The sequence below is a fragment of the Oncorhynchus clarkii genome, chromosome 28 (genome assembly GCF_045791955.1).
Source record: "Oncorhynchus clarkii lewisi isolate Uvic-CL-2024 chromosome 28, UVic_Ocla_1.0, whole genome shotgun sequence".
Lineage (NCBI taxonomy): Eukaryota > Metazoa > Chordata > Actinopteri > Salmoniformes > Salmonidae > Oncorhynchus > Oncorhynchus clarkii.
Window position 1 is genome coordinate 22,452,250 of NC_092174.1, and position 23,142 is coordinate 22,475,391.

A 23,142-nucleotide genomic window follows, 5' to 3' on the forward strand; every position below is an offset into this window, starting at 1 on the left:
AGAGGCCCTGTGAGTGACAAACCACTGACTACATTATGTATGTGTATTTCTGAATGCGTGCAAATTGTAATTCAGGGTGGAATGTTTTGGTCGTCTTGATTTTTTAATATTCATAGCGTTAGACTACACACCCTTTTCTTCACCAGTATGGCTGAGCATTGCAGCGGAGCACCCATCATTTTATGAGGGTTCCAAGTCACAGACCAGGCTCTGTAATAAACATAATTCAAATAGACCTGCATGTAAGATCCAATCAAGGCAGAACTGTCGAGGGTCAATTCCATTTAAATTGTGAATGGAAACAGTATCCCCAAAATGTAATTGATCCTGGCTGTATGGTAGAGTGAAATTCAGAAATCTATTATCTTTTCGGAGAGCTGTAAATGTTGGGTGTCCTTAAGTCTCTGTTCTCTCTGGTTACCGTACCTACCGTTCAATCCCTTGTAGTTTCACGCGGTGCCGCTTGGACATCAACAGTCCTCCGCCCCAGGCTGCCTGTTAAGAAATAAAGAAAATTTTACTCTAAATACAATCTTATCTTTATATATAACAAATTCTTATGGGGACGGTTTCCCGGACACAAATTATCCTTAGTACTGGACTATAGCATGCACAATTAAAATACATCAGAAATAAGGCTAAATGTGTGTCCGGTAAGCCATGATGGATGCTATAAGGTAAATACATCAGAAATAAGGCTAAATGTGTGTCCGGTAAGCCATGATGGATGCTATAAGGTAAATACATCAGAAATAAGGCTAAATGTGTGTCCGGTAAGCCATGATGGATGCTATAAGGTAAATACATCAGAAATAAGGCTAAATGTGTGTCCGGTAAGCCATGATGGATGCTATAAGGTAAATACATCAGAAATAAGGCTAAATGTGTGTCCGGTAAGCCATGATGGATGCTATAAGGTAAATACATCAGAAATAAGGCTAAATGTGTGTCCGGTAAGCCATGATGGATGCTATAAGGTAAATACATCAGAAATAAGGCTAAATGTGTGTCCGGTAAGCCATGATGGATGCTATAAGGTAAATACATCAGAAATAAGGCTAAATGTGTGTCCGGTAAGCCATGATGGATGCTATAAGGTAAATACATCAGAAATAAGGCTAAATGTGTGTCCGGTAAGCCATGATGGATGCTATAAGGTAAATACATCAGAAATAAGGCTAAATGTGTGTCCGGTAAGCCATGATGGATGCTATAAGGTAAATACATCAGAAATAAGGCTAAATGTGTGTCCGGTAAGCCATGATGGATGCTATAAGGTAAATACATCAGAAATAAGGCTAAATGTGTGTCCGGTAAGCCATGATGGATGCTATAAGGTAAATACATCAGAAATAAGGCTAAATGTGTGTCCGGTAAGTCATGATGGATGCTATAAGGTAAATACATCAGAAATAAGGCTAAATGTGTGTCTGGTAAGTCATGATGGATGCTATAAGGTAAATACATCAGAAATAAGGCTAAATGTGTGTCCGGTAAGCCATGATGGATGCTATAAGGTAAATACATCAGAAATAAGGCTAAATGTGTGTCCGGTAAGCCATGATGGATGCTATAAGGTAAATACATCAGAAATAAGGCTAAATGTGTGTCCGGTAAGCCATGATGGATGCTATAAGGTAAATACATCAGAAATAAGGCTAAATGTGTGTCCGGTAAGCCATGATGGATGCTATAAGGTAAATACATCAGAAATAAGGCTAAATGTGTGTCCGGTAAGCCATGATGGATGCTATAAGGTAAATACATCAACATGCAGCCAGAGTCCATGGCTCTCACAGATGTCTGCGATGGCATTGAGAGGATCAAAGGCTCCGTACACAGTGGTGCCTGCTGTGGCATTGACGTAGAATGGGACAAAACCCTGAAGAGAGAGAGAGAGAGAGATGACAAGAATCATGATGAGTGTATTGACCTGTTCCTGTGAAATAGTCCCTGCCAACACACTGGAGCTCTGGTAGCTCATTTTATGCACCAGACAATGTTGTTGAATGGCAAAAAGAAATTCTGATTTGAGCGTATTCTGTTGGGGGTGTCTGTTTCATCCTAATTTGACTAAATCCTTCACTGGCTGGACATACTGTATACAGGTATGCTTCCGTGTATTTAATTCACAGCCCTGTATCCCTCAGTTTGGCAAGAGAAGACTCATTCATCCATTACCTGATCTTTGGCAGTAATGATACTTGACTCCAATTCTGCAGGGATCATTTTCCCCCTTGAATAGTAAAAAAAGGACATCACTCATTTAGCTCTGATGATATTGTCTCTGATGTTCACGATCAACAAATGCAAATCACACTCCCCTCCTTGCTTACCAGTCATTACATTTCACCACCACAACATTTTCACTTCCTATCCCAAGGACTGCTGCAGATTTCTTGACTGAATAATGACTCTAGAATAGGGAAAAAAATATTTGTCAGTACATGTTTATAGATAATATGAATAAGCATGACCTAACGTGAATACACATACATGTGCTGATGTGAAGAGGATTAGCCTGGGCAGAGCAGTCATCCCTTTGGTCTTTACTTCAGGGAAGAAGTGGTATCTGGCCAGTAGTACACTGTACAGATTGGACATGGTCCCACCTAAGGAAATATATACATTTTATTTTATTTTTATATTACCTTTATTTAACTAGGCAAGTCAGTTAAGAACAAATTGTTATTTACAATGACAGTCTACCAAAAGGCAAAAGGCCTCCTGTGGAGATGGGGGCTGGGATTAAAAATATAAATAAATGAAATAAAAATATAGGGCAAAACACACATCACGACAAGAGAGACAACACAACATAAAAAGAGACCTAAGACGACAACATGGCAGCAACACATGACAACACAGCATGGTAGCAACACAACATGGTAGCAGCACAAAACAGGGTACAAACATTCTTGGGCACAGACAACAGCACAAAGAGCAAGAAGGTAGAGACAACAACACATCACACAAAGCAGCCACAACTGTCAGTACCTTTAACAGAATGTGACTGGCAGAACGGGTGTTGTACAGTAGTTCTTCCTGTAAAAGTTGAGCCATACTGCTGCACACCTTGCGGGCTGCCGCAGAATTCTATGGCCCGTTTTTTCATCGTCAGCTATTGTTGCCATTAATGCTAGTTAGTGCTAGTTTGACCACCAGAGGGCATCTTTGAGAAGCATTTGATAGTCTTCAATACTATCTGTACTAGAGAATTTAAAGTGATTGTAATCTGAATAAAGGCCAAAATAATATTTATAAAGGCCAACATATTTATTTCTGTTTTTAGAGGGAGAGAAACCAAAAGCCCAGCGTGCCTATTTTTTGGACAAGGACATCCCGGCCGGCCAAACCCTCCCCTAACACGGACGACGCTGGGCCAATTGTGCACCGCCCTATGGGACTCCCAATCCCAGTCAGATGTGAATGGAGGGTGAGGGCTGCAGTAGATATCTCAGATAGGGGGGAGTGAGGCCTAAGAGGGTTTTATAAATAAGCAACAACCAGTGGGTCTTGCGACTGTTATACAGAGATGACCAGTTTACAGAAGAGTATAGAGTGCAGTGATGTGTCCTATAAGGAGCATTGGCGGCAAATCTGATGGCCAAATGGTAAAGTACATCTTGCCGCTCGAGAGCACCCTTACTTGCCGATCTATAAATTACGTCTCCATAATCTAGCATGGGTAGGATGATCATCTGAATCAGGGTTAGTTTGGCAGCTGGGGTGAAAGAGGAGCGATTACGATAGAGGAAATCAAGTCTAGATTTAATTTAATTTAATGTGCTGAGAGAAGGACAGTGTACTGTCTAGCCATACTCCCAAGTACTTGTATGAGGTGACTACCTCAAGCTTTAAACCCCCAGAGATGGTAGTCACACCTGTGGTGAGATTGGCATTCTTCTTACCAAACCACAAGGTTAAGGGCAGAGAAAGCTTGTTGGACACTAAGAAAGCTTTGTTGTAGAGCGTTTAACACAATATCTGAGGAGGGGCCAGTATAAGGGGCCATTGTATAATCTGCATATAAATAGAGGACTAACCTTGGCTGCTTTCCAAGCAATGGGAACCTCCCCAGAGAGGAGAGACAGGTTAAAAAGGTCAGAGGCGTGGCGATTATACGGGGCAGCAATATTAAAGAAGAAAGGGTCTAAACCACATATGTCAGAGTCAAGGCCCGCGGGCCACATCCGGCCCGCAAGAAGGTTTTTTACGGCCCCTGGGATGATCTTGATTTATTATTAGAACCGGCCCGCAGCAAGCCGGCAGCCCGCAGATCTTTTACACGCACCAATACTACATTTCCCACAATGCAAAGGTGACGCACCGAGCAGTAGGCTGCTTCATTTCAATATTTATTGGCACAGCAGTCGTCAGCATCACAGTAAAATTAACTTTCAGATACCCATCAAAAATGGCAAAACGGAAGGTGGATACTGAGAACCGGGGGTTTCAAACAAGGTGGGAGTCGGAGTATATGTTCACGAAGGTAGCTGGAAAACCTGTGTGTCTTCTGTGTGGAGAAAGTGTGGCGGTACTGAAAGAGTATAATCTGAGACGACATTATGAAACGAAACACGCGGACACACACGCGGACGCAACTGTCAAGGCCAGTTTTATTTTGGCAGAAGAGATCGCTAAATCAGCCCGGCCATTTACGGAGGGGGATTTCATCAAAAACTGCATGATTAAAGTTTGTGACGAAGTTTGCCCAGAAAAAAGGCAACTCTTTTTAAATGTGAGTCTGAGCAGAAACACCATTGCCGAGAGAGTAGACCAGTTGTCCATCAATCTAAAAGAGCAGCTTGTGAAAAAGGGAAAAGATTTTATTGCATATTCCTTGGCTGTGGATGAGAGCACCGACATTTCTGACATTGCCCAGTTGTCAATTTTCATCCGCGGAGTGGACTCCAACCTAAGCGTGACAGAGGAGTTTTTGGCTTTACGTCCTATGCATGGCACAACTACGGGGCATGATTTGTATGAAGAGGTGTCAAGATGTGTAAATGAGATGGAGCTGCCTTGGGAAAAACTCGTGGGTTTGACAACCGACGGAGCACCTGCGATGTGTGGACACAGGAGCGGACTGGTGGCGAAGATACGGGAAAAGATGCAAGAGGAAAACGCGACAGGTGAGCTGACAGCTTATCATTGTATCATACACCAGGAAGCGTTGTGCGGTAAAGCCTTGAAAATGGAGCATGTAATGAGCATCATCACGCGCACAGTTAACTTTATCAGAGCCAAAGGTTTGAATCACCGCCAGTTCAAGGCATTTCTGACGGAGTTAGAAACGGAGCATGGTGATTTGCCTTATCACACAGGGGTGCGATGGCTAAGCCAGGGAAAGGTGCTTCAAAGATGTTTCGAGCTTCGTGAGGAGATTTGTCTGTTCTTGGACAGCAAAGGGAAAGACACAACACAACTCCGAGACGAAATGTTTCTGTGTGAAATGGCTTTTCTGTGTGACATTACGAGTCATCTGAATGCAATAAACTTGCAGCTGCAGGGTCGGGATCGTGTCATCTCTGATATGTACAGTACAGTGAAGGCATTTAAAACCAAACTGACTCTGTGGGAGACGCAGATGCGGAAAGAAAATTTGAGCCACTTTCCCAGCTGCCAGACCATGAAAGAGAAGCTCTCTACCAGTGCGTTCCCGAGCACACAGTTGGCTGATAAAATAGGTATGCTTGCCGCTGACTTTCGACGCCGATTTGCTGACTTTGAAGCACAAAAAAGCAGGTTGGAACTGCTCGGTAACCCATTTGCTGTTGACGTGGAAAGCTCACCACCAAACCTCCAAATGGAGTTGATTGACCTCCAATGCAATGATGCACTGAGGGCAAAATATGCGGCAGTGGGTGCTGCGGAGTTCGCCCGTTTCCTCCCCGGCACAATGCCCCAGCTGCGCATCCAGGCTGCTCAAACGTTGTCTATGTTTGGCAGCACATACCTGTGTGAACAACTGTTTTCTTTGATGAACCTGAACAAAACATCACACAGAAGTCGACTTACTGCTGAACACCTCCACTCAATTCTGAGGATTTCTTCAGCTCAGAGCCTTACCCCGAACATTGATGAACTTGTGGAAAAGATGGGACACCACCAAGTATCACCCTCAACCTCAAACAAGTGAACATTACTGTGCAATCACATATTTAGAGTTTTTACTCAGTTCAAGTTTAAAAGTTAAAATTTAATATTTGTTTTCACTGCATGTTACTTCTCCTTAAACAAAGTGTTGTTTTTGATTAATAGATTTTTGCACTTTATTTTTTTGTATTTCAATCCAATTATATTTTAAAAATATTTCAGTTGAGTGGATGATAGAAAATTGCTATTATTGTTTTTTCTTTGAAGTAAATTTAGCCCACTTTTGCTAAAATAGAAAATATAGTCTACTGATGGTGCCTTGAATACCGGTTTCTTTCATTTAATGTTCATGTTATGGGGATATTTATATAAAGGAAATTTGTCTTTTGTGTCTGTTGAAAATTAAAGATTACTGACAGAGCCATAAGAAAATATTGCTTTATTTATCTGATCATATTGTAATATATTTGTTAGGTTTTCAGTAGGTTCAATTAGGTTCACTAGACTATATGCGTCATTTAAAAATTTTTCAATGAACATTCGAACAGTCCGGCCCTCGTCTTGTAGCTGATTTTTTTATTTGGCCCTCCGTCCATTTGACTTTGACACCCCTGGTCTAAACCATCTGGCCCAGATGTTTTTTTGGGGTGAAGTTTAAGGAGCTCATTTAGCACCTCGGACTCAATGACCGCCTGCAGGGAGAAACATTGTAGCGGGGCAGGGGAAAAAGAGGGAGGAGCATCGGGGCTAGCTGTATTAGTGGGAGATGAGGAAATGTTGGACGGGCAAGGAGGCATGGCTGAGTCAAATACGAATCCGGCCTTAATGAAGTTGTGATTAAAGAGCTCAGTCATGTGCTTCTTGTCAGTAACAACCACATCATCAACTTTAAGGGACATGGGCAGCTGTGAGGAGGAGGGTTTATTCTCCAGGTCTTTAATCGTTTTCCAGAACTTCTTGGGGTTAGACCCACAGAGAGAGAACTGCTCCTTAAAGTAACTAACATTGGCCTTCCGGATAGCCTGAGTGTACTTATTTCTCATTTGCCTGAACGAGAGCCAGTCAGCCTGAGTATGTGTGTGCTGAGCCTTTCGCCAAATGCAATTCTTGAGGTGGAGTAACTCTGCAAGGGGCTGAACCTGTATCTAATTCTCATTTTCTTTATGGGGGAGGGTTTGTTAACAATATAACTGAAGATATCAAAAAAGAAGGTCCAAGCTTCTTCGAACAGAGGGAATAAAGCAGATTCTGTACCAATTTACAGAGGCCAGGTCATGAAGGAAGGTTTGCTCATTAAATATTTTTAGCTAGCGTCTATTACAAATCAGAAGCTTCTAGTGTTAACGTGCAGAAATCCCAGGCTTTTACGAGAGCTGAAATCAGTGAAACAGATATCAGAGCACAAGTCAGAATTGTGGCTAGCAACAGTAAATGGGCAAGGGTGTACATGCACATTTCCAGATATCATCAACAGTAATACAATTAAGGCACGGCAGAGGACAGGGAAAGCTCTGCAGTGTTGATTTGTGACATTTGAATGTGCATTAGATGGCAACATGATCATGTTATACAGCAATTTCATCAGGTAGCATAAATACAAAGCCGGCGAGAGGTGGTTAGAATAGGATCGGGGCCAAAGGTCTGTGTAACCTACAGAGAGTCATAGAGAGTACTGTATTATAGGTGGATATCTGAGAGATTGTCTTAAGTTTATAATTTCATTGAACTTCATAACAACTAAACAATGTATCCAAAATTAAGAGGACACAATGAACCAATTCAGTGAAAGTAACAAGGATTAATGTAACAAAGTGTATGTTTGTCTTTGGCTACATTGTTTGTATCGATAGCAAGGTCGGAATGTAGCTAACACTGTACCTGGACAGAAAACTCCATCCCCCTCTTCCTCTGACCAACCCACAATCTCCTGCATCTTCTTCAGTAGAATCTCCTCCATCAGAATGAACACTGGGGACACTTCATATGTAAACCTAGAAAAAAGTTTTTACACTTTAACTCATATTGCAGAATGACATTTACCAGATGACAGATCCCACCATGGGCCATACACTCTTTGAAAAAAAAGGTGCTACCTTGGACCTAAAAGGGTTATTCGGCTGTCCCCATAGGAGAACCCTTTGAAAAAACATTTTGGTTCTAGGTAGAACCCTTTTGAGTTCCATGTAGAACCTTTAACATAGAGGGTTCTACCTGGAACCAAAAAGGGTTCTCCTATGGGGACAGCCAAAGAACCCTTTTGGAGCCCTTTTTTCTAAGAATGTAGTGTAACCTGGGGCTGTATGTATCAAGCGTATAGGAGTGCTGATATAGGATCAGATTCACCCTGTCCATATTATTTTATTCATTATGATTTAAAACAGCGTTTCCCAAACTCGGTCCTGCCCCCCCAAACATGCACCCAGAGGGAATGTACTTAAAAAATAAAAAATAATCCCCCCTGGGTGCATGGTTTGTTTTTTGCCCTAGCACTACACAGCTGATTCAAATAATTAAAGCTTGATGATGATTTTTTTGGGTTGCTTCCAATTGGCTCATTCATTCCTCCTCCTCTCCCCTGTAACTATTCCCCAGGTCGTTGCTGTAAATGCGAATATGTTCTCAGTCATCTTACCTGGTAAAATAAGGGTTAAATAAAAAGGAATGTAAATGTTACATGTTTGTGTTGGCGGTAGACGTCAGCCATTCCCCGGCCAGACCGATGACATCCAGCCCTGATGACAGCTGATTGAAGAAGCGTGGGTGACCTGGGGACAGATGAGGACATTCTGGAACATTCTACTAATCTATAATGTCTATGATATCTATAATGTCAGCCATTCCCATGGCCAGAACCAATGACATACTGGTACATGAAGTATGGGGGGTAACTGTGCACATATTTTTACTTGACCGTTCGGTACTGGGACTTCGGTTCCCGAATGAATACATAAAAAAACCACACAAAAAAAACACTAAGCCTACAGTATAAGCTTAGAGTAAATCTGAGCTGAAAAAAAAAACATTTCAGGCTATTCTGTTAAAACAACTGGAGCCTCTGCACATTTTGTAGTATAAATTCAAATCTTAATTGGCAAATTTCATGAAGTCCTTTTGCAGCCAAGAACTAGATCTGTATGATGGCGAGTGGTTGGGTCGATAAACAAGGAGGATTCTACATCATCGTTTAAGAACATTTTGACTTCCCAGTAGATTACAACAGCAATGGACAGAGAGAATATGTCGACACTGATCAACGAGAATAGCCCATGTAGCTGTCAACACCTCAAACATGTTGACACATTAATGCCGACACAGACGTAACACTAACCTTAACCCCTAACCCAGCGTTTCCCAAACTCGGTCCTCGGGACCCCAAGGGGTGCATTAACATTATTAAAACGTGCACCCCTTGGGGTTTGGAAAACCCTGCCCTAACCCTAGCCTAGCTAACGTTATCCACCTGGCTAATGTTAGCATTAGTGACCTAGCTAACCTTAGCCACAACAAATTGGAATTCATAAAATACCATACGTTTTTCAAATTTGTGATATATTGTACTCAGTTCGTAACTTATTGTACGAATTGAAATTTGTAACATATACAAATTGTAATTCGCAACATATCATACAAAATGGATGATGGACATCCACAAATTAATACATACCATGCAAAACTTACATATCATACTAATTGGAATGTCCCAGATTTAAATGTAATATGTTACATCTACTCCTGAGTCCAGGTTGGCCTACATCACCCACAAAACGAAAAAACAGCACAACTTCGTCTCCACTCTGCAATAGGGGAGAGTTGTCTATTAGTTTTTCTGCTGCTTTGGGGAGGGTTGTGTGATTTTTTTTATTGGACACAGAGGAGGGTAGTGAGTTTTTTCCCCCTGGTTTACATTCACTCTTTGGCAGGTTTTACTATAGAATGTCTTCCATTCTATCCATATTTCCTCATCTGCTTGCATGCACCTCACTTATATCTGTCACGACTTCCGCCGAAGTTGGCTCCCCTGCCTGTTCAGGCGGTGCTCAGCGGTCGTCGTCACCGGCCTACTAGCCGCCACCGATCCCTTTTTCCGTTTCTGTTTGTTTTGTCTTATTAGTTGCACCTGTGTTTTTTGTGTTTGCTTGATGGGCTTCCTTATTTATAGCTAGGCTACCCGCCCTTGTTTTGTGCGGGATTACTCTTATGTTACGTGTGTATGATTTTGGTGTTCGTGCTCCGTTGGTAAGCTATGTTGGTAACCAGTTTATAATAGCATTAAGGCACCTCTGGGGTTTATGGCGAATATACTGCACCACGTTGCGTTGTGCTTATGAACAACCCTTAGCCGTGGTATATTGGCCATATACCACACCCCCTCGGGCCTTATTGGTTAACTATACCACAGGTCAAAATACAGCCTAAATGTCAACCCTGCCGTCTCATCTCTCCACTCAGAGTGACAATAATGGTGGATCATTTGTCCAGATCTGCAATAGGCTAACTAGCAATCATAGCACACATAAAAGCATTCAAAGCTGCATCAATTTTCAATATGAATCCACAAGAACAAATAGGAATAGCTGAGGAGAGGCCAAGTGCATCAATGCGCATGAAAGAACAGTGGTAGCCCGATTACCAACGACATTGAGACAGACTACAGGGATGAGGTGAGGGCCCTGGTGGAGTGGTGCCAGGAAAATAACATCTCCTTCAATGTCACCAAAACAAAGGAGCTGATCATGGACTTCAGGAGAAAGCTGAGGGAACACACCCCCATCCACATCGACGGGACCGCAGTGGAGAAGGTGAAAAGCACCTTGGGGTACACTTCACTGACAAACTGAAATGGTCCACCCACACAGACAGTGTGGTGAAGAAGTCGCAACAGCGCCTCTTCAACCTCAGGAGGCTGAAGAAAGTTGTCGTGGCCCCTAAGACCCTCACAAACTTTTACAGATGCACCATTGGAATATATCACCACCTAGTATGGCCCTCCAGGACATCTACAGCACATGGTGTCACAGGAAGGCCAAGAAGATCATCAAGGACCTCAGTCACCCGAGCCACGGCCTGTTCACCACATTACCCTCCAGAAGGCGAGGTCAGTACAGGTGCATCAAAGTTGGAACCGAGAGACTGAAAAACAGCTTTCATCTCAAGGCCATCAGACTATTAAATAGTCACCACTTGCCTCCGCCCAGTACCCCTAGTTACTGTCACTAGCCGGCTACCACCCGGTTACTCTAACATGCACCTTAGAGGCTGTTGCCCTATGTACAGCACATAGTCATGGAACACTGGCACTTTAATAATGTTTGACAGAACACTGCGGACTCAGTTGTTGTGTGTTGTTAGATACTGCTGCATTGTGGAGCTAGGAACACAAGCATTTCGCTACACCCACAATAACATCTGCTAAATATGTGTATGTGACCAATACAATTTGATTTGATCTTGTTTAGGGACAATACAATTATCTTACCTAGACTAGCCTACAACACCACAATGCAATGAATAATTGCATTATTGTTTTCAAGTGAGTACAAAATTCTACTCTCGGCTGCAGTGAACATTTTTTATTTGAATACCGTGCAAAAGCCCTGTGATAGGAATGTTTCTTTACGTTTAGCTCAGTTGTGGGTCTACTCTCGACAGTGTGTAAGATCTAGAAAGGTATAGTAGCAGGCCAGTCTGGCTGTATTTTTACTTCTGATACTGATATGCGTGATCTGTTGCAGATCATTATTTTCCCAAGTCGTCCTATAATAATGTGGCCATAGAGATGGGTTGGCTGATAATGTCACGAAAACTATGTTCGCTTCCATAGGGGAGAAGTCAGCCTGTTGTTGTGATTCTGTTGTTGTGATTCTGGGTTGCCAGATTACTAGCAAGAATGACAAGAAACTGCCACGTGGGGAATTGTAAAGTGGCTCATTTTCAACTTGTTTCAACTTGTGTTTTGACAGATTTCACATTAATGCTAATATGGCAAAACAATTGCTAGATAGTTAACCACCAACTGTAACAATGTATTTGAGAGACAACAAGTGGTTATTGTGCAAATGTATGTATGTTTTCAATAAACATTGGAGACAAAATATAGCTTACATATAGCTTACAATCAGTCACAATGTTTTCATTTGATTTGGCTACTTCAAAAGTCTCCTGTAGGCATGTGCAAGTTCGTCCAAAATATAATTCCAGCATCCTCAAAATGGCTTGACATTAACCCGGTTTCCATCCATCCTTTTAATGCGAGTAAAGTACCTGTTGGATAAAGCATTTCATGACCAGCCTGATGTAAACAGCTAGCTAATTTGTTGGCAAACTTTCCAAATGTCGACAAAACAAAATACACTTAACAAGGTGGGATATTTTTGTGTCTGTAAAATTAATTATGCAAGAAATGGCAGTAGAAAAGCTTTAATGCTCAAATATTGATATAATAACCATCATATCCAGGGGTTGCGTTAGAGTACAGAAATCTGTATTTTAAACAATTTCACCTGTGCTGTCATAAAGCATTATGACTCATGATCATCTTGAACCAGGAGTACCAATACTTTGTATTTTCTTAAATAAACAAAAAGGAACTACATTAACTGTTGGCATTTCATTTTCTCGCTGTACCTGAACTGAACCCTAACCCCAAAACTGCAATATGTACTGAACCTTGGGCTTGGAGAACCGTTTACACCCCTAATGGAGTACGTTTGGCAAAACAGTCAACAGCTCTTACGGTACCTGTTTTGACTCCATACTTCAAGGTGTCCCTGCAGTCGACCAGGAGTTGTTCCAGGTTCTCGGGCTGGTCTGGGAGCGCCAGACTGAAGCCCTCCAGGCCCTCTCTGAGTTGGTGAGGGTGGTGGAAGTCCAGGACTTTGGAGCTCCGTCTGAACGACTTGCAGACATAGCTGAGGAGAATGTTCACCAGCTCTTGGAAGAAACTTTTGGTTGTGTCCTCACCACTGAGAGCAGGGAGTAGATCTAAACATAAAAGGGACACAGTCAGGGCTCTAAATGTACTTTTTAAATTGGTAGTCAGTGCTCATCTTTAAATAATTAAGAGCCCCAAAAAGTATTTAGGAGCACCATAAAAAGGTATTGATTTCAATTGATTTAGCCTATAGGCCTGAGAGCACATCCAAGAGCACCTTTCCTTTTTTCCAGTGCCATCTTAAAGCATACTGGTGGTCGCGGTATCAGGTTGTTAGTCAGCTAGGTAACATGACTGGATAAGGTTGTTTGTTATCTAACAGTTAGCGGCCCGCGAGTAGTTTTTAAAAGGTCCAGAACACATGTATTGAAAGAAAAAGTTATTTGCTCTGGTAATATGATTCATGTTAGGCTAGCTAATGCTAAAGCGGCCCACAAGACAATACAGGTATTAGTCAAAGCCTATGAATATTGTATGTGAATTTCCATATATCAATGACACTACCAAAAGGGTTGAATTGTTCAGCAACATGTGCAGTGAATGCTAACATGGCTTTTGTGGTGAAAGGTACATAATGCATTTATTTTAATCTCGCTATCAGGCCACTTTATGCTGTGACATGAGCCTGGATGGTGACACATCTTCTTCAAGCTGCCGGACTGAACAATGGGGCCTTCAGTGGTACCAGAAGCAAGGGCCCTATCTGGGAAGGGCCCTACCTGTCTCACAGCCATTCTGTCAACATGTATTCTATTAACCACTCAAATTCATGCAAACTGCAGACGCAAGCACTGACTTACACTGAGTATACAAAACATTATTTATACTGAGTTGCACCCTCTTTTGCCCTCAGAACAGCCTCATTTTGTCGGGGCATGGACTCTACAATGTGTTGATGCTGGCCCATGTTGACTCCAATGCTTCTCACAGTTGTGTCAAGTTGGCTGGATGTCCTTTTGGTGGTAGACCATCCTTGATGCACACAGGAACCTGTTGAGCATGCAAACCCAGCAGCGTTGCAGTTCTTGATACACTCAAACCAGTGCACCTGACACTGACTAACATACTCCATTCAAAGGCAGTTAAATCTTTTGTCTTGCCCATTCACCCTCTGAATGGCACATATACGCAATCCATGTCCCAATTGTTTCAAGACTTAAAAATCCTTCTTTAATCTGCCTCCTCTTCATCTACACTGATTGAAGTGGATTTAACAAGTGATCAATAAGGGATCATAGCTTTCACCTGGATTCACCTGGTCAGTCTGTCAAGGACAGAGCAGATGTTCTTAATATTTTGTACACCTAGTGTATATTTGGCATTGTGTTTTAGGTTATTGTCCTGCTGAAAAGTGAATATGTCTACCAGTGTCTGTTGGAAAGGAGACTGAACCAGGTTTTCCTCTATATTCTACTTGTCCCATTCTTTAATCTTGTCTGGAGTATGTATTTTAGTTGACACCCCAATGATGTGTCTGATATACACTGAACAAAAATGTAAAAGCAACATGTAAAGTGTTGGTCCCATGTTCCATTAGCTGAAATAAAAGATCCCAGAAATGAAACTGTAACTCAGTAAAATCATTGAAATTGTTGCATGTTGTATTTATATTTTTGTTCAGTGCATTCAGAAAGTATTCAGACCCCTTCCCCTTTTCCAAATGTTGTTCCGTTAGCCTTATTCTAAAATGGATTAAAACATGTATTCCTCATCAATCTACACACAATACCCCATAATGACAATGTGTTAAAAAACAGATCTGGGGAATTTTACCAAAACATTTCTGCAGCATTGAAGGTCCCCAACAACACAGTGGCCTCCATCATTCTTAAATGGAAGAAGTATGGAACCACCAAGACTCTTCCTAGAGCTGGCCACTCGGCTAAAATGAGCAATCAGGGGGAGAAGGGCCTTGGTCAGGGAGGTGACCAAGAACCCAATGGTCACTCTGACATAGCTCCAGAGTTCCTCTGTGGAGATGGTAGAACCTTCCAGAAGGACAACGATCTCTGCAGCACTCCATCAATCAGGCCTTTATGGTAGAGTAGCCAGACGGAAGCCATTCCTCAGTAAAAGGCACATGGTCGCTTGGAGTTTGCTAAAAGGCTAAGGTTCCTTTATAAACAAGATTCTCTGGTCTGATAAAACTAAGACTGAACTCTTTGGCCTGAATGCCAAGCTCCACATCTGGAGGAAAACTGGCACCTACGGCAAAGCATGGTGATGGCAGCATCATGCTGTGGGGATGTTTTTCAGTGGCAGGGACTGGGAGACTAGTCAGGATCGGGGGAAAGATCAATGGAGCAAAGTACAGAGAGATCCTTGATGAAAACCTGCTCCAGAGAGCTCAGGACCTCAGACTGGGGTGAAGCTTCACCTTCCAACAGGACAATGACCCTAAGCACACAGCCAAGACAACGCAGGAGTGATTTCAAATACAGGTGTGCCAAGCTTGTAGCGTCATACCCCAAAAGACTTGAGACTATAATCGCTGCCGAAGGTGCTTCGACAAAGTACCGAGTAAAGGGTTAACTTATGTAAATGTGATATTTCACATTATTTTTTTATAAATTTGCTAAAAATATATATTTAACTATTTTTGCTTTGTCATTATGGGGCATTGTGTGTAGATTGATGGGAAAAACAATTTAATACATTTTAGAATAAGCAGCAAAATGTCGAAGAAGTCAAGGGGTCTGAATACTTTCCGAATGCACTTTATCAGATTGATAAATATGTGCACTACTTATTAGTATTTCTTTCTAAACCATTAGTCTTCCCCTCCCCCTCCCCCCTTAACCCCTAAACCATAGCCTCGACAATGTTAGCCACCTAGCTAACATTAGCCACAACAAATTGGAATTTGTAACATATCATACGTATTGGAAATTCGTAACATACTGTACAAATTGTAATTTGTAACATATCACAAATTAATATATACCATACTAAATTGAGGGAGATAGATTTACGTTTACGATGTTTTGTCTACTTCAGAGTCCAGGTTGATCTGAACTGCCTCAGTGAATGATGCCCCTCCTGCATGTGTACAGGAACACAATTCCCAGGGAGGATAGACAGTATTACTGATGACTGTATCGGTAATGTGTTTTCAGACCCTCCCTTAGTCGTATTTTCACGGGGCAGAAATCTCAGATATCAATTGGTAAACTCTGATTTACCACCACAAAATACACAACATCTCCTTGAGCCTCTACCGGATGGAAACTACAAGTGTAATTGCTGCACTCAATGCAATGGCACTTACAAATGTAGATCCTTCAAACATTCTCAAACAGAAAACAGATCCCAATCAAAGGTGTTATCACGTGCGCCACTAAGGCAGTTATTTATCTTATAACTTGTCCTTGTGGTAAAAATTATGAGGGCAAAACGAAGCGTGAACTAAAAGTACGAATCTCTGAGCATTGTAGCACCATTGTAATGAACACAATGGGAGACCGAGAGCTGGTTTTAAGTGTAGGGCGCAGCAGGTGTTTATTGTAAAGGACCACAGGAGGCAGGTAGCTGGGTCCAGGGGCAGACAGAAGGTCATACACAGGGGGTCTAAAAAGGCAACAGTACAGGCAGGGAAAAGGCTAGTAACGTCGTCCGGGAGATCAGGCAATAGGTAGTTAACAGGAAATCCGATAGGCTAAAGTACAGGCAGGGAATAGGCAAAAGGCTTCGTTAGTGAGGCAGGCAAAAGGCTTCGTTAGTGAGGCAGGCAAAAACTATCATACACGAGAGGATTAAATTACTGGGAAAACCAGCGCTTCGACTAGAAGTGTGTCACAAAACAAACAATACCTCACAATGATGGGGTGCAAAGAACTGAACTAAATAGTGTGTGATACTGACATACAGGTGTGTGAACAGGTGATCAGAATTCAGGTGATTGGGATCTATGTGTTTGAGAGTGTGAGCTGGAAAGTGGGCTGGAAAGTGAGCTGCGTTCAGGGGATCTACGTGTTTGAGAGTATGAGTTGGAAGCAGACGTTACAAGAATTAGGTGCAACAACTTTATTTTGGCCCTTCATTATATCAGCATTGAACACGTCCCCCTCCCTAGGAGAGTGGATGACCGTGACAATTTATTGTTAAAACGAGAGGCCGTTTGGACCTTAAATTTAATTTGCTATCCATTGTAAATACTGTTTGTAGGCCTATGTAGCCAAATTGTATCTATGATCGTATGTTATCCATTCACGTTTTTTATATGTTCTATTTACAGTATATCTGTAAATAATCAACCAATATAATCAAGCCACAGCCGGCCATGATTACAGTTGTTGTCCTTTTTATATAGTTGTCCTTTCAAACTATATAAAACTACTATAAACTGGGTGGTTCGAGCCCTAAATGCTGATTGGCTGACAGCCATGGTACAGCAGACCATATATCGTGGTTATGACAAAACATTTATTTTTACTGTTCTAATTACATTGGTAACCAGTTTATAACAGCAATAAGGCACCTTGAGGGTTTGTGGCGTTGCGTTGTGCCTAAGAACTTAACCGTGGTATATTGGCCATATACCACACCCCCATGGGCCTTATTGCTTAAGTGACCTGCAGTGTTTGTCAATATACCCTGATGAAGACAGCTTGGCTGTCGAAACTTTGGTTATTAAATCATTTCATCTGAGCTCCTAGAGTGTGCGGCTGTCCTTTTTTTCCCAAGTGTTCTACTCCACTAGCCAGTACCTCGCCTAAACAGGTGTACATTTCTTTCACCTTCAGGATAGAAAGCCAGACCATGTTGATACTGTATGTGTCTTCTGCATCTGCATTGTTTGCTGTTTGGGATTTTAGGCTGGGTTTCTGTATAGCACTTTGTAACATCGGCTGATGTAAAAAAAGGTTTAATAAATACATTTTATTGACATGTGTCCCAAATGGCATCCTAGTCCCCACACTGCTCTACCTTTGACCCTATGGGCCCTAGTCAAAAGTATGGCACTCTATAGGGAAAAAGGTCCCATTTGGGACGAAGACCTCGAGAGCAGTTTAACTGATGAAAAGGCTACCAGCAGTAGCTTTCATCAGCCTCATAATGCAGCTTTTGTTGGCCTGGCTTTACCTTTGTTGTATATGCAGCTGAAGTCCTTGGGTATGCAGGTGTTGTCACTTGTCTGTGGAGAGTTGATATTGTCAGAGGAGCTTCTCTGTTTACTCTCTGCCAAAATCTGCCCACCAGGTGTAGATTTTTCTGTGATGCTTTCTGGAACAAATAAACGCAGAGTACATGATGATCCGACACCAATATTAACATATCTGCTGTAAATTGTCATGAAGAATTATTTTAGTTTTGCCTGTAAAGTAGAGACTGAAGATCAAAGGGAAAGCGTAGTAGTCAGGTGGGTTGCGAGGGCAGGGTGGGAAGAAGCATCTTAGTCACCCGTATATTCTTTGATTGAAACCATGTAAGCAACAGGAAACTCAGGCCATGTAATCAGGAGCAAAGTTTTGTGTGTAACCCAGTCTGACCGTTTGAAGGATCAAAATGGCCAGGGCCAGGTCAGAGAAATGAACAGACTGTCAAAAGATTGTGAGTCTGGCCTGGAGGGACAATTGTGTGTATGCAGTTAATAGATACAAACTTAACAAAAGTAATTGCAACACATTATTAAAACTAAGTAGTCTGACTTGTTCTTTGTCTCCACTCAACAATATCAAGCAAATACAGAGTTCCCAAACAGATCACATGTTGCATATGTTATTTACATACCATGTGTACCATGTGAGTACAAAATATTGTTCAAATAGATTGATATGCTAACACAAATACGATTTCTTATTCATAGATATCATAAGAAACTTGTAAAAAAATAGCCTAAAGCCTTATCTCAGGGTTTACTGCTTTACCTGAGCGAATGTCTCAAAACACAAACAAAAATCACATCATGACATAACTGACATAACCCCATAGATATACCATAGAGATACATCTAAATAATTGATATGCTCATTTGACTCTGACCTGGCAGCTGCAAGTAATCCATAATGTGTCCACATATGATTGAGTTCTGGGAGTGAAGTTTGTCCAGTATCTCACTGTTCCACTGCTGCCCCTCCATGAGATGCACCTGGAATGGTTTTGTGGAATATATAACCCCCTGGAGGAACTAGGCGTGGTGGTGGGCGCATTATGACACAAGGCTATTCAACCTGAATGAAACAATGCTATTCCAAAAACCTTTGAGAATGAGAGCCTCCCCAAAATGTTTCTGACAATCACTAGCTACCACATCAATTCATTATGATCTCTTCTGTCTTTTTTTGTCCTTTTGTGTGTAATTATTTGGCTCAAAATATGTTTGTGTGTGCTACTCAACCTGCATGCAGTACTCTGAAGGATCAAAAAGAGACTGTTGTGAATGTTTCCTTTGATCTGAAGACATGATTGGAATAATATATTAAAACTGGCAACTGGATTTATATGACATTAAAAGAATGATTATTGTTTGTGAGAGCATGTTTAAGTGTCTAGCTCAATGTCTTTCTTGATACACATGGTCTTACTCATAGTAATGAATTTCTTACTCTTGAAATGTTGGTAATATTTCTAGATTCTAATCTGAGAAGGGTGTTATTTGCAAACAAGACATTATGGCGTTATCTATTATAATATGACGAGCAAAAGCTTGACTTATTTTTTGGACAGGGTATTTAATATTTAAGATTAATAAAGTTGTTATTCATTTTAGAGGGATTAACACTGTATGTTTTTTCCCTATCTGTAATACACATGATTTCCAGGGTTCTGGTTGTGTGGGTTGATGTTCACTAGACTCGATGCTATATGTTAAACTCACATCTGTTGATAGGGATTGACACAAGACTGGAGGTCCAAGGACCAAGGACACTGTTGTAATTTGTGAAAGACTGATTCTTTAGCAGCTGACAAAGTTGGTTTAACTTCCTGGTGCAGTGTAATTAGGATATAAGGGTGAAGGCCAAGTTAAACATTATTCTCTGCTCCTGTGCAGGATACTGTGCTCCCTGTTTGCAAACTTGTATTAAACCATATTGATTTAAGATTGACTATATCCGTAACTGCATTTCTCTTTTGTTCACCTGAAAATGGTCTTTTAAGCTTGGTGACGAGGATGGGATGTGAACAGTCAGGTGAGCGAATGGCTTTGGTCAAAAAATAAGAAAGATAAAGCTGAGAAGGCAGCTGTGTTAATACAGTGTGTATCAACACAGCTGACATACTGTTTAAAAAGCTTTTTGGATCCGCTGTTATCAATACTCCAGCACCCTCCACATTGCGAGGATACCGACACTGAGACGTTTTCTAAAATGTTTTATGAGATTGGAGAACACATTGGGAGGGATCTTAGACCATTCCTACATACAGAATATTTTGAGATCCTCAATATCCTATGTCTGTGCTTATGGACTGCCCAAAACCACAGGCTTTGAATGGGGTTGATGTCTGGAGAATTTGATGTGTGCTTGGGGTTATTGTCTTGCTGGAAGATCCATTTGCAGTCAAGTTTCAACCTCCTGGCAGAGGCAACCAGGTTTTTGGTTAAAATGTCCTGGTACTGGGTAACGTTCATGATGCCGTTGACCTTAACAAAGGCCCCAGGACCAGTGGAAGCAAAATAGCCCCATAACACTAAAGATCCAACACCATATTTTATGGGGTTATTTTCTGTTTATGCATCCTTATTTAGACGAAAAAACGACGCCAACCCGCTCTGACTCCATTCGTCCTGTCCACAAGGCTGCTGGCTGCGCTTTGCTATCACCGAAATATCTTGAAGATTGCCCATTATTTAGTTTGTGTAAGGACCCCAAAAAACAGAGGCAGTGGGGGAACCTATTCAAGTAAGTAAATACATTTTTTTTTAAGTTAAAAAACAATCTAGCTGGCTACAGTAGGCCACTTTGTAGGTTAACTCAAGTGAGCTGCTAGATAGCTAGCCAGCTAACTTTACACCATGTTTAGGTAAGTTAATTAAATGTCATCAGCTATGGCACCAGCTAGCTATCTTCCTATTAGCTAGCTATATTGATGTAATCGTTCTAAATTAAATACACAGTCTCCAAATGCATTAGTGGATAGCAGCCATGGAACATGGTGAAATTGCAGCTTAAGCTGTCGGTAAAGAGAGAATGTAGGCTACTGGATAGGGCAGGTCATTTTGTTGGAGGACATTTTGAAAAGATTCTCCAGTTCCAGTCCCTAGAGAGGGAAACTTTGAAGACTGAGAGAAAATAGGAACATAATATTCAGTGCTGTCTAACTTAAGTAAATTAAGCCTGTTTTCTGTTCTCAGATATGGAAAGCTGTGAAAGCCTGTTTGCAGATGAAGAGAGAGGTCCCAATGAATATCTAAGAGACTAGGGGTATGCCGGCAGGTAGCCTAGTGGTTAGAGCATTGGGCCAGTAACCAAAAGGTTGTTACATCAAATCCCTGAGCTGACAAGGTAAAAATCTGTTGTTCTGCCTCTGAACAAGGCAGTTAACCCACTGTTCCTAGGCTGTCATTGTAAATAAGAATGTGTTCTTAACTGACTTGCCTAGTTAAATAAATACAAAAATTGGTTATACTGTATGTGTAGGCTTACCTATCTTAGCAAATGTAGTATACTAAAATACTGTTAAACATCAAACACAATGTATAAACCAATTACAATTGGAGCAGGTCAACCCTTTTAGGTGTGCAGGGTTTTGTTTCAGCTCAGCTGTAACACACCTGATTCAACTGATCAAATCTATTGAGTTGATAATTAAGTGTGCTATTGCTGGGCTGGAATGGAAGTCTCCTCACCCAGTAGATCAGGGATCAGTGGAGCATTGTTGGCCCTGCTTTAGTAATAATAGCCTACTTGTGACTACTCAATTGTCTATTGTTGTTTACACTAAACTATCTAATCCTACTCATATTATGAGTTATCTTATTTCTACATTTTGAAGTGATGAAGTGTTGATTCTTTGAATTGAAGTGTTTAAACTTGTTTTAACTGTTAAACTATTATTCAAAATGATCTAGTGTCACTGTTGATGAATCATCACAATCCTGCAATAAAGAGGGGTTCTGTCTCTAATGTGTCTGTGTTTCTGTGTTGTATTCTCAAATTAATATTTCCTTTTTGTCCAGTGGTAAGATCTCCAGTTTTATTTGATTGTCAGTATATCAACTATGTGAATACATTTTTCAGCTTATTGCGTGCATCGCGAATGCAGCCATAGGTCTCCAGTATGATGACATTACTGTTATTATCGGCATCTTCATCTGAAGCAGAGAATAGCTAAACTCACACATTGTTTACATGTTGAGCTATATGTTCTCAATTATACCAGATTTTGTACATGCCTTTTAATTTAGGTACAGTATGAAAATAAGGAAATGGCAATTAGGCTACAGGAGATAAGCTTTACAGGTAACATTTTATGAGGTTCATTTCATTTAATTTCATTCAATTTATCATTTTTGCTAGCAAAATTATTGCAGTTCCTATAGACAGTACATGGTTGCTCGCATCACTGACCCTGGATAAGCTAGCGACTGGGCTAACACAGCTAAACTTTAAGGTCAATAATATGCTTTTTTTTTTTTAAATGTTGTTGGCTTCATAATCATGAGAGAAATTGAACTAGCTGGTAGCTAGTTAGTTAGTTATACCTAGGTATATTACAAGATTAGTGTTAGGGTTGCATCAATTCAAATCTGGTATCAGGATAAATATGACATTGAGTCACCGATTGTATACTATGTATTTTTTATTAGCTAAGCAATAAGTGGTAAATGCAATTTTCGTATATACGGGCTCTCTGTCCCACCTCGCAGGGCAAACAGAGAACTGATTTGTTCCTGACAAAATTATTATAATATACTCTGACAGGGGTAGTTCCTGCTTCCGACCCGGCCTGTCAGAGTAGAGACTGGGCGTGGTTTAAACTTACCCAGCCTATCGTTGATTGTTGGCGCCCGAGCTGGTCCCAGCACCCTGGGCGCTTCAGCGGTCAGTCGTTGTAGTTGTGTAGAATATACAGTTATCAGGCACCTGGCTCCTGTTATCTAACAAAAGACAGTTTGTTCTCGCAACACTACGTTCTGAATGTGCCCCCCATCTCATTGCACAGTTCCTGTC

The 23,142-nt window shown here is 41.3% G+C and overlaps 2 protein-coding genes across 2 annotated transcripts in view; both read right to left on the reverse strand.

Moving 5' to 3' along the window:
- The window catches only part of LOC139386650 (glutamate decarboxylase 1-like), a 45,508-nt gene extending 26,422 nt beyond the window's left edge, over window positions 1-19,086 (reverse strand). Inside the window, exon 1 of the mRNA XM_071132411.1 lies at window positions 19,013-19,086. Within this exon, the coding sequence (XP_070988512.1) occupies window positions 19,013-19,034 (22 nt within the window). The 5' untranslated portion in view covers window positions 19,035-19,086. The remainder of the gene's footprint in view (window positions 1-19,012) is intronic.
- On the reverse strand, window positions 427-18,455 carry LOC139387532 (glutamate decarboxylase 1-like). Its single transcript, XM_071133827.1, has 10 exons — window positions 18,431-18,455; window positions 18,113-18,253; window positions 12,838-13,080; window positions 8,774-8,864; window positions 7,978-8,090; window positions 2,497-2,612; window positions 2,337-2,416; window positions 2,182-2,236; window positions 1,766-1,882; window positions 427-495 (listed from the first exon to the last, which is right to left on the reverse strand). The coding sequence occupies exons 1-10, from the start codon at window positions 18,453-18,455 to the stop codon at window positions 427-429; spliced, it is 1,050 nt and encodes a 349-aa protein (XP_070989928.1).
- Window positions 19,087-23,142: the final 4,056 nt, after the last annotated feature.

Coding starts and splice junctions, on each gene's coding strand:
- LOC139387532 (XM_071133827.1), bottom strand. CDS start 18,455: ATGGTTTCAATCAAAGAATATACGG. Junction 2,613..7,977: donor GGATGGAGTTTTCTGTCCAG/GTACAGTGTTAG, acceptor ATATTTCCTTAG/GTGGGACCATGTCCAATCTG. Junction 1,883..2,181: donor TCATTACTGCCAAAGATCAG/GTAATGGATGAA, acceptor CTCTCTCTTCAG/GGTTTTGTCCCATTCTACGT.